This window comes from Balaenoptera acutorostrata, chromosome 13 (assembly GCF_949987535.1).
Source record: "Balaenoptera acutorostrata chromosome 13, mBalAcu1.1, whole genome shotgun sequence".
Lineage (NCBI taxonomy): Eukaryota > Metazoa > Chordata > Mammalia > Artiodactyla > Balaenopteridae > Balaenoptera > Balaenoptera acutorostrata.
The window spans coordinates 20692910-20705200 of NC_080076.1; the positions used below are offsets into that span (position 1 = coordinate 20692910).

Sequence of the window (12291 nt, forward strand, 5' to 3'; positions counted from 1 at the left end):
CTGAGCCTGCGCGTCTGGAGCCTGTGCTCCACAACAAGAGAGGCCACGACAGTGAGAGGCCCGCGCACCGCGATGAAGAGTGGCCCCCACTTGCCGCAACTAGAGAAAGCCCTCGCACAGAAACGAAGACCCAACACAGCCATAAATAAATAAATAAATAAATAAATAAATAAATAAACCCCAAAAAAGTTAAAAAAAAAAAAGTTTTACGTTAAAAAAAAAAACAATTATTTAAACCACATAAAATGTGGGAATAACCCAATTTACACAATAAAAAAATGAGCCACCTAACAGCATTACAAATGAACAACATGACCACACTGAAAGGAGTTGGGCAGAAAATAATTAAGCACGGTAACTTTGGAAAAGAATATTTTGACTGGATATTGTAAGGCAAAAGACAAAAAGAACCATACACAAATAATATAATCTAATTAGTAAATGTGTTTCTTACAGCAGTATGGGTTAGCAATTCTGAAACTATGCATACACTTAGACTGAAAAAATAAGTAAACCTATTATAGATAATAAGAGTAAAGATTCTCACCAGATGAGAAAGAAGTTACAAATAAGGAACAAAGGGGCTAAAACAAACCCTGTGGTATTGGACTGGAATCAGTAGTATCAGTACGAACTCATGATTTTATACCTACATATAAAATATACATATGTAAATAGATATACAAATATGTATGTGTGCATGCATGGCTTAGTAAACTTATGTTTCCTAAGTCTGCCTGCTGAGAAAGTCTAAAATAAATAAAAACCCAGCAGCAATAAGCACACCTAGTGCCTAGATCTTAGTTTCTAAACACCATTTTCCAATAAAAAGAACCATGGCTCCTCAGAGAAGTGCTCAAAAAAGCACAGGGACGTGTCAAAAGGACACAGGAGCAACTCTTTATGGCCTAAACTAAAACAATTTAAGCAACAAAATAAGTAATAATACTGTATTGTATTAAACCTAGAATAAAATAAATATCTATGAGTCCTAATATAAATAGTTTAATAAATAAATGGGGGAGAAGGAATAGCTCTTCATTATACAAGAATTTCAATTAATAATGCAGACAAAAAGTCAATATCTACCAATGGATACTAAATTAGTAGATGAAAGTTTGAGACTACTTGCATAGTCTCACAGTATCTCCCCTACGATATTTATTAATTACCAGGGAAACCATGATTTTACTAAAGAGAAAACCAGTAGGCACCACGTGTTCAAGACTAACATCACAAGTATTAATATATTATAATTTTATATATTACATATTATTGTATTAATATATTGCTCTAGACTGAATGTTTGTGTCCCCCTACAATTCAAATGTTGAAGCCTAATCTCAATGTGACAGTATTTGGAGGAGAGGCTTCTGTGAGGTAACTAGGTCATGAAGGTGGAACTCTCACGAGTGGGATTAGTGCCCTTATCAGAAGAGAAACAGAGAGCTTTCTCCCTCTCTGCTCTCTGCCGTGTGAAGATACAAGGAGAAGATGACCATCTGCAAACTAGGAAGCAGGATCTCACCAGACACCTTCATCTGGACTTCTCAGCCTCCAGAACTGTGAAAAATAAATGTTTGTTGTTTAAGCCACCTGGTCTATGGCATATTTATTACAGCAGCCTGAACTAAAGAACATATCAATATTACCAATGATATCAATATATCATGAACCCTCTGATATGATGCACTGAGAAGGGCACAGCATGATTTCTGTTGCATTCTTGCCAAAAATTCATAACCTCATTCTAATCATGAGAAAACTTCAGATAAACCCAATTGAGGAACTATCTACAAAAAAACCAACTGACCAGTAACTCTTCAAAAGTGTCAAGGTCATGACAGACAAGGAAAGACTGAGGAACTGTCAGACTGAAGTAAATTAAGAAGACATGACAACTAAATGCAATGCTGTATCCTGCAACAAGACATTGGTAGAAAAACTGGTGAAATCAGAATAAGGTCTGTAGTTCAGGTAACAGTACTGGGCCTATGTGATCATTATGATATGAGATGTTAACATTAGGGAAGCTGGGAGAAGGGTGACAGGAACGACCTGTATTATTTTGGCAACTTTCTGTACATCTAAAATTATTTAAAAATAAAAAAACACCATGGTAGTGAGGTTGTGTGTGTAAAGGCATAAGAAAAGGGATTAGTTGGTTAGTATTTAACAGTCATCCATCACAAACTTTGAAAAACTTATGCAAATTTGTGCCTCTACCAGCGCTCCTTACCCAAGTAAATTGCACCACCCAATCCTTTAGTTGCTTGGCTCAAACATCTTGGACTCATCCTTTGAATCCTCTCTATCTCCATCCTACAAGGTCACCTTCAAAATAATTTCAAAATATTTCTGACCACCTCCAATGTACCCACCTAACCCAAGCCTTTACAATCCCTATCCTGGAAGACTGCAAAAGCCTCCTAACTGGGTTCCCTGTCCTTCTCTAACTCCTTTCAAGGTCTATGTTCCATACAGCTGCCTGTTTATATTTTAAAATGTAGATCTGATAATTTCATTCCTCCAAAGTACTCCAGTGACTTCTCATCTCGCTGAAATAAAACGTAAAATCTTCATTCCGTTGCTTACATAGCTACATGATCTGACTCCTGGTTACCTCTCTATCTTACCTCTTAACCATTCTTCCTTGTTCATTCTGATTGAGCTACACTGACTGGACTCTGATATTCCTTGAACATGCCAAACACTTTTCTGCCTTGGGGTGTCTGCACTTACTATTCCCTCTACATGTAAAGTTACTTCCCTATGGGTACATACATGGCTTATTCACTCATTTTAGGTTTTGGTGCAAATATCACCTCTCTAGAGAGGCCATTCCTACCTACTCTAGTTAAAATTTCTCTATCCCAAGTAATTTTTCTTCATAACATTTGTAGTACTCCCTTATATATTACATTTTGATATAGCTTATCTCTCCAACTTGGAATAAAAAATCCAAGATGCAAGGACTCTTCTCTCTTATTTACTATCAGGAATACAGTTCCTAGAAAAGTGCTTGGTATCCAAATATTTGGCAAATAAATATTTGATAATTAAGCTTCACTTAATCAGCATCTGCTATAGTATCTTATACAGAGCTCTAAGGTCAGGGACTTCCCCGGTGGTCCAGTGGGTAAGACTCTGCAGTCCCAATGCAGGGGGCCCGGGTTCAATCCCTGGTTGGGGAACTAGATCCCACATGCATGCCACAACTAAGAAGTCTGCAACCCTGCATCCCACAACTAAGACCCGGTACAGACAAAATAAATATTAAAAAAAAAAAAAAAAAGAGCTCTAAGGTCAGACATATTCTGAAAGCCTCTACTTTCTCTAGTAAATTTCACTGAAGGAAAAGATATATATTGTATTAAAATTTTTAGCTAATTTTTGTTTCGAGTGTTCAATGTCTCAAATCTTCCAGATGTTAAAATATCAAAAGTGTATTTCAATATTTAACAGCCATGGCTTGTATTCCTAAATCATATTATATATCATTCCTTATGTGTATATATATACATTTACACTTCATTTTAGGGTTACTTGCAAGATACACATATGCTGATTTTATAAAACTGGATAATAAATTTCCCATTTTAAATCATAGGGATGTATAATTGTATCTTAGAAACATAACTCTCAATAAGCAACTGCCCTATGGGAAAATATAATTTACTCTATAAGGGTCTGCTTTATATGTTTTCCAGAAAAAAAAAAACAAAAAAACCATTGTAATGACAATTTAGGCTCCTTGTAGAGTTCAATCCCAGGTCACTCTACTTTAGAATACTAAAATAAAATCATCAATAATTCTAGGAGTGATGGTTTTATGGATGTGTGTTGGGGAAGAAGGGATTTGAGTCATTTTTTGTTTTATACTATCTAAATAACTTAGAAATTAATATCTATATATATTAGTCATAAATATTCTTTTAATAAGTTAAAAAGATTTAACATCACCCACCTGATTATCATTATTTAAGAAGTCTTCAAGGAACCCATCAGCATACTTTGCCCTTGAAGTTTGTTGAAGACTATCATCAGAGTTAACCGGAACAGGAGATTTGCTAGGATTTAAGGATACGAGACAGCAAATAAGTTCCCAATTCACAAAAATTAGACAGTATATAAGTGATGGTTATCATTTAAATTAAAGTGGTCACCACTAAATAACCATTAGGATTCATATTGATGCTGCTTGGTGATTCCTTCACCTTCTCCCTAAACTTCTTCCTTCATCTCTCCCTATCTCCTTGCTTCTCCTTTAAAGCTTTAAGGAAAAACTATAAAGAAACTGAAGACATTAGTCTTCAACTAAACAAATAAGCCTTCAAATATAAGTATCCTCCAAAAGCTCATTTGTTTGAAATAAGCAGTGCATTTTTCCAATTAAACATTGTTAGTCAATATTAATACACAAAACTGCCAGAAATTTATTAACAGTTTCTACTGGGATGGCAGTTACATGTTCTTCTACGTCAAAGCAATAGGACAAACTTCTCCCCCAGAACTGGCACATATTAATATAGAGGACAGATTATAAAGTGGGAGAAGGATCAATTCTGAAATTAAAATTCCTGAGTTCAAATACCAGTCCCACTCACTTATATGACTTCACAAAACTTTATCTTAACTTCAGTTTCTACATTTGTAGTCCCACTTATGTCACAGAAGTATTGCATAAATTAACTCTATATACCTGGTACATTGAATAGAGCTCAATAAATAATAGTTTCTATCTTGATGTTCAAGCAGAAGGAAAGGGCATCCCCAGCAAAAGTAAAAATTTTCCCCAAACCAAATTCTATTAGTTACAGAGAATAAAGAAACTCATTTTATCTTTTTCATTTATATACCAATACAAGATGTGTCTCTAACTCAAGTACTCAGATATCTAAGAATCTTCTTAAAACATTTAAATGTCATAATGCTAATTTTTTCTCAATAATTAGCAGCACTTCATTATTGACTCATTTGATTTGTAATTTACTAGGAACTTTTTCTCACTTCCAAGGAGTCTTTTCTCCCATTCTTTACCAAAGAGTTTGTACATCCACTATCATCAAAAAAGCATTTACCTGATTATAGAAGATGGGTGCTGGATACATGGGGAATCATTATACTATTCTTATACTTTTGTATTTGTTTGAAATTTTCCATTATAAAAAGTTAAACCAAAAAAAAAAATTGTCTGGTTGTAGTTATTCTATCTCTCAGTACACTACTTTGAGTATTTCCCAGTCAATTTTGTTTCTGATGACAGATTAATAATTTGTCATTATCACACTGAAGTCAGGTCTATTCCTTCTTCTCACACCATCACTAATTTAATGTAAAACATAACCATCATAATATGAATTTAAACTTCCAAAAATCAACTACTGTACCATAAGGTACTAGGGCAAACCATTAATAATAATTATACAAGTCAGAAGTCATAGTATCTAATTACAAAATACATTTGATGCATTCAAAAATTTTACTCTTAATTTAAGCATCTCTGATATGATTTGCTCACCCATTTTGGTTCCATTTGAAAGCAAAGTATTGCAGCTATAGGATTTTTACAAATACAGGTACAAATACAAATACAACCAACTGATAAGAAAATAAGAAATTAGTAAACATAAGTTTAAGAATTAAGTGAGCTAATTATTAACCCAAGTTTTTTTTTTTTTTAAGATATTAATGAACCAACAAGTGCGAAATGAAGCTAAACAAACAAAAAATATTCTGGATGATCATTGCCACTATTACAATTTATAAGAGAGCATCATAAATCAGAAACTGTCCTAAGTACCTTATATTTACTTATTTTTTTAACATCTTTATTGGAGTATAATTGCTTTACAATGGTGTGTTAGTTTCTGCTGTATAACAAAGTGAGTCAGCTATATGTATACATATATCCCCATATCCCCTCCCTCTTGTGTCTCCCTCCCACCCTCCCTATCCCACCCCTCTAGGTGGTCACAAAGCACCAAGCTGATCTCCCGGTGCGATGCAACTGCTTCCCACTAGCTATTTTACATTTGGTAGTGTATATATGTCAATACTACTGTCTCACTTCGTCCCACCTTACCCTTCCTCCTCCCCATGTCCTCAAGTCCATTCTCTACATCTTTATTCCTGTCCTGCCCCTCGGTTCATCAGAACCATATATATTTTTTTAGATTCCATATATATGCGCTAGCATACGGTATTTGTTTTTCTCTTTCTGACTTACTTCACTCTGTATGACAGACTCTAGGTCCATCCACCTCACTACAAATAACTCAATTTTACTTCTTATTATGGCTGAGTAATATTCCATTGTACATATGTGCCACATCTTCTTTATCCATTCATCTGTCGATGGACACTTAGGTTGCTTCCCTGTCCTGGCTATTGTACATAGTGCTATATATTTATTTTCTAATCAACTGAATCCTCACAACCCCAAAGCAGAAGTAATTTGTACAGAGTCTCAGCAAGGAAGTGACAGAGCCAAGATTCCAAACTAGAATTAGTCAGTGTCCACTTACAAAGAAATAAGATGCTCAACTGAGAAGTAATCAAAAAAAGGATTCAGGAATTAACAGACTCTGTCTATAACAGAATGAAGGCTTAGAAAACTGAAGATAATTATCAGAGCCTAAGGCAGGATACAGGATTACCAAGAATGCATTTCTTATGAATATACATGCAATAATATCACTAAAAGAAACTTTCCTACCTAAGCTCTCGATTCTTCCTCTATACTCACATTCACAGGTATCTAGGTAAACACTTTTTAAATTATTCTGAGAAACTATGGCATAGAAAGGTTAAGGACACAAATGAAAACAATCTTAGAAACTTCAAACATTTACCATACAAGAAAATGTACCATTATTTACAGAAAATAATGACTAAGAAAATAAACTGTAAATGAAATGAATAACCCTAACACATGGAGAGAATATAGAGGAAGAAAAAACTTAAAATAAAAAAAGTAACAAGAATTTCATAGCCTTCTCCATTTGCGAAATAGCTGCTTTTGGTTCTAATTCCTCATATTTAATATATATCAATATTTTACAGTGCAACAAAAGGACCATGTAAGAAAGACAAAAATTATATAATGTACCTAAGGTTATGAAATATTATGCCATCTTGTGGTAACAAATGAAAAATGCAATTTAAAGCAAGCAACACTGAAAGCTATGCTCTACAGAATTACCATGTTATTACCACTGTTAATTATCATTGCTACTTAAAAGATAAATCAGATGTTCACATGACATTCTTCATTTGGAAAACTGAATAGTTTTTCTATTGTAACTTACTTACAAAGTAACAGGAATATTTTCCCATGATCTTTCTGCTTCAAGTTTATCTAATGAACAAGGACTGTCATCCTTTTTCATAGACTTTGGTAATTCTTCAGTACAATGCTCTAGATTTCTCTTGGCCTTCAGGATAAGCAATTCAATTCTGTCACCTAATTTAAAAGATCACATTAATTCTTTAAGAAAAGAAATAAATGCAAAGCACAGCAAAACCTCACAAAGGCAACAAGACTTCAGATAATTTGGAATATACACATATCTGTAATAGCAAGCTATGTTAAAATGTGACATTTGTTGTGACACAAAGAAAAAAAGAAAAGACATTTTCCAGTCACAAAATGCTACATAAATGAAGACCATAAGAGTTCAAAACAGATATATCACTTGATGGTTACATCAAGAATATAACATAAAAACTCCTAGATGTGAGGTCAAATTTACAGCACTTTCTTTGGTTCCTAAAAACAACAAAACAAAACAATTACCACTGAATGGCTTTTCGGATCCTGGGAGAAGTGGATTGTCACACTGACATTGGCTATGTTCAGAATCACATTTATATTCATTAACTAATCCTTTATCATCACTCAAGGAATGTGAATTGTTTGAAGATTCAGAAGAATATTCAAAACAATCTAATTTATTCATTCGCCGAGAAGTTCTTTGTGCCTGGTAACTATGCCTAGGGGAACAGTGATCTTCTTTAAATATTTGATAAATCCTTTGACTATTTGTATCGGGCAGCAAGTCTTGATTGTAGAGCCAGACTGGGTATTTGAAATCCGGTATACTCGTTATCCCTGAAACATTAAGGTCAGACTTCTGGCTAGTGAGCCATCTTGGGTAATTCTTTTCAAGATTGTGTTCTGAACTGTCCCTAAAAGATGATTTCTTGTTAAAAGATAAAGATGGTACAGAAACATATTTATTAGCCTTTTTCACAAGTTTTGGGTTTTTCAGCCTACCACATTGCTTTCCTTTTACATTTGTGTATACAACTGGGGTAACTAAGTTATCCTTGCCCAGGAGAGCGGCTGGTTCTTGAAAAGTTTGATTCTTTTCACTGTTGGATGAACTCAGTCTTCCAGTACGTTTCTTGCTTTTCTTGCTAATTCCGTGACCTGCTCCAACATAAGTGAAAGAAAATGATCCATCTGCTGGAAGTTTTAATAGATCATCAGTTGTTAGGCTAACGGAGTCCATGTCATTAATAGTCTGTCCTCTACAGGATAAGGACAAATCTTTTTTGTCATCAAGATCTTCAAAAGCTGAAAAACAAAGCATAGTTCTGTTTATCTTCCTGTATCACATATAAAAATACTTCATAATATTCAACAGTAAATGATAATTAAGAATTAAGAATCATGTTTGCCATTTTCCCTTCTGGAATATATTACCCACATCTAAGAGTAGAATGTAAACTTTTTCCACACTAGGGGCCATTCTGTAAGTGCTCAGTAAAGTGTTAACTGGATTATCAACAGATGCATTTTCCAAACTTGTATTCATGGAAACCTTACCAAGGAAAAACCCTTAACATCTTGTGAATATTACTATCCCACAGAATACAGATCAGGAAGACTAAAATAGCCCTATCCCATCAATTGGAATTGATCAAGTATAAATTCTGAAAGGCTGAGATTTGTTTAAAGTCATTAAGCTAGTTAATGAAAGCTAGAACCACCAAGTCAATGCTATTTCCATTATGCTATAATAGAATGGCTTAAGGGTTTAGGATCAGCCAGCTACTATTATTAGTTACATTTCATGATCTTCTCGTCCAAGGTCAAAAGGGGATCTTACCTGAAAACTCCTGAGAACCAGAAAATTACAGAATCATTTAAGAAATATATCCAGATCTCAATATTACAAGTCATTTTTACCCCAAAAGAACCAAAAAAAGCATTTAGTTTTCCAAGGCTACAATACATCTCTCAAAATGCTTTAAATCGGTAGGCAAAAAGAAAACAAAGAATAAAGCATACCATTGTTTGGTTTATAAACATAGTTGGTGAATTCTGGCATATTAGCAGAACATTTATCGATGTTAATCCTTCCAGTGCTTGCACCAAGATACATTTGGCTTAGATCAAAATCATCAATATAGGCCTGTAGAGCCTGAGATGCAGAACTGTACAGTCTATCCTTATACTGAAAAAAGCCATCAGAGTTAGAGGAATTACTACCACTCAGGTTGCAGCTTGCTAACAGAGAAGATACTGAAGATTCCCGAGAACAAACTCTGCGCTTTGTATTTAATTTTGCCATGGCTTCCTCAAAATGGGTTATTTCTACCCATTTCTCTTAGAAACAACTGTAATACAAAAACAAGAGGTTAAAGTTCCAATTAAAAGGAATAATAGCTATACACAGAGAAATTACTAAATCTGTAAACATTTTATAACTTTCTTTAAAAAATAAAATCCATTATCTATAAATTATTTTTAGGTAATGCACATTATAGATTATCTGTTTTAATTATTGTGAATTCCTTCATCATCAATTTAGAAAACATTTATTGATCACCTACTATGTGCCTGGAATTATGTACACAAAAATCATCTACGACTATGTATAGAAAGTACCAAGGGAAGAATACGCACTTTTTTTTTTAAAGTCCTAAAAACTACTGATGTACAGTCTTTTCTTATGCTGATATAGTCTATGACATCACAATACCTAACATTCCCCTATACAAAATATTTTTCAATTCTTAAGCCTACCACCATTTGCTGCACATAGTAGGTGCCTGATAAATTTTTAAAAGGCATCAAATGACGTAGCTGAAACAAGAAGGCACAATGGAGAATACCCACCTTCAACATTTTAAATGCCAATATGTAACTTTAGCCAACCCCTTCCCCCAAGACTTGAGAAAACAAAATAATTTACAGTATTCATCTATAAAGAAATAAACTGCAAGTCTTACCATATAATGAGCTAGCAAAATGCTCTTTTCCTAAAATAAACTGTTAATAATCGTTTTCTGACATTCATTTTTGATACTATCCTCACTATTTTCAATTCTTATGTAAAATGGATTCAGCCCACCTCTCTTTCAGAGCAGACTTAATAGTTTGGAAATTGCCTTAATGTATTCATCTGTTTATCCATTATTAAAATTGAGAGAATTCCAGTCTACCTTAATATAGCAACAATAGGATCTATATTTGAAAACCTAAGAAATAACAGAATGAACAGGCACTACTTCAGTAAATAATATGACATTCTTTTAGAATTAAATCAATGGATTTTCTGAAGTAAAAATAAAAGCTTAATGTCTAGGACTTAACACATGCTATGATGTTATAAAATTAATATGTTTAATTTTTGGCTATAATTTTTGGCATGTTTAAGTTTTAACAACTTTTAATGTAATCTTAATAACTGTCAAATTTGACTTTAAAATATTGAGAAAGTTTTCCGTTTAAGAAGAAAAGAGTAAAGGTCAGAGCTGACACTAGTCAGTGCAAGCAGCAGCAGAACATAAGATAATGGTTATTTAGCCTCTGATTTCCCTGAATGCTGTGATACTATTGGTATACTTCTAAAGAATGGCTAGGCCAAGTCAGCTCTGCCTTTCTTCACCCCTCTCACTAATGATTTTAACTTTTCTCAAGTAAATATTGCTTGGATAACAAACTTGACCAAACGTTTCCTCCCTTATTCCAACACAGGACAGGTTACCGATTTTATCATTTATTTTACAAATCCTTGAAAACGAAAACAAAACCCTAAAAGGGAAAGCTGTTGGATTATAGTTCTCAGTAAGTGGGTAAAAGGATTATAGTTCTCAGTAAGTGGGTAATAACATTTATCTTAATTCACAGGAGGCAAAAAGAAAATCCACAACCGAATTTTTATTGTGCAAAGTTCCCAAAAGTACACCAAAGAAGGAAGAAAAGTTTAATCAACTCCTATGCACCCATCATCCTGCTTCAACTACCAACACAACGAAACTCTATCCACCCACTTCTCACTTCCGCCACAGAATTATTTGGAAGCAAATTCCCTGCATCTTACCATTTCTTCCGTTAACACTTCCGGGTGTATCTCCAAAAGGAAATCCATCATTCCGACGAATAGAACGTTATCACGAGTGGCCAGAGATTTCTACTACCTTTCATTCAAAAACAGAACGTAGAGCGTTAAATTGCCAATGAGAATAGCTCACAGGAAATGAAGAACAACTCTTAGAAATAACAGCTCTGTGATTTATGTTATGAAAATGAACATGTGCTTGTTCTGCAGCAAAAAGACAAGACTTAAATGACCCTGGAAAGAGAAGATCGCTGGCGCCCCTGCAGCGGAGCATCTTCGGCTTCAAAGCTTTCGCCCTTAACCAGGAAACACCTCCCTCGGGGAATCCAGCACCCCCCCACCCCACCCCCCACCGCAGTCCCAGACACAAGCTTCTCACAAACCATTCATCAGACAACAAGAGCGAGAGGACAGTTTTGCCGAGGTGACGGCCCTTAAAGCCCAAGACCCTGCCTCCCCGCCCGCTTCTATCGCCGACAGCGCCTCGAGGTCCAGGTCAGGTCCTCTCCGTCCCGTTCCGCGACCCTCCCCCCTAAAGTTGCCCGCTTTCCACCGGGACTCTCATCCCGCCCCCTCCCTCGGGAGACAGCCCTCCCCTCCCCTCGGGCTGTCAAAGTATGGGACGCCTTTCGAAAATACACGCCCTTTTCCGGCAGAACTCACCGACAAAGGCCCGAAAAGAGAGAAAAGCGCACACGTCCTCAACTCTCCACCCAAAGCCCTGGCCTGCCACCCGACGGGAGACGCGACAAAGCACCCCGACCCGCACGCCGCCCGGCCTCAGGCTCCGCTAGCTCGCACGTTCCTCCGCCGTCACAGGCAAGCGCGGCGCCCGCGCTCCCTTTCAAACTGACCCAACATGGCGCTGGCTTGCGGTGCGCATGCGTGGCGCTCGGGCGCTGGGGCTAGCAGGGCGAGGGGCAGGGGGCGGGGCGAG

The 12291-nt window shown here is 35.8% G+C and overlaps 1 protein-coding gene across 3 annotated transcripts in view; it reads right to left on the bottom strand.

Annotated features, from left to right (window-relative positions):
- The window catches only part of C13H18orf54 (chromosome 13 C18orf54 homolog), a 29210-nt gene extending 17002 nt beyond the window's left edge, over positions 1–12208 (bottom strand). The window contains exons 1-7 of one of the 3 annotated variants that reach the window (XM_007191933.2): positions 12018–12208; positions 11337–11433; positions 9299–9627; positions 7799–8581; positions 7315–7465; positions 3968–4070; positions 1529–1563 (exon numbers count right to left, since the gene is read on the bottom strand). In XM_007191933.2, the coding sequence (XP_007191995.2) occupies positions 1529–1563; positions 3968–4070; positions 7315–7465; positions 7799–8581; positions 9299–9581 (1355 nt within the window). In that variant the 5' untranslated portion in view covers positions 9582–9627; positions 11337–11433; positions 12018–12208. The remainder of the gene's footprint in view (positions 1–1528; positions 1564–3967; positions 4071–7314; positions 7466–7798; positions 8582–9298; positions 9628–11336; positions 11434–12017) is intronic. The other 2 variants (XM_057527005.1, XM_007191932.2) reach the window with 2 other exon arrangements.
- Between the last annotated feature and the right edge of the window lie 83 nt (positions 12209–12291).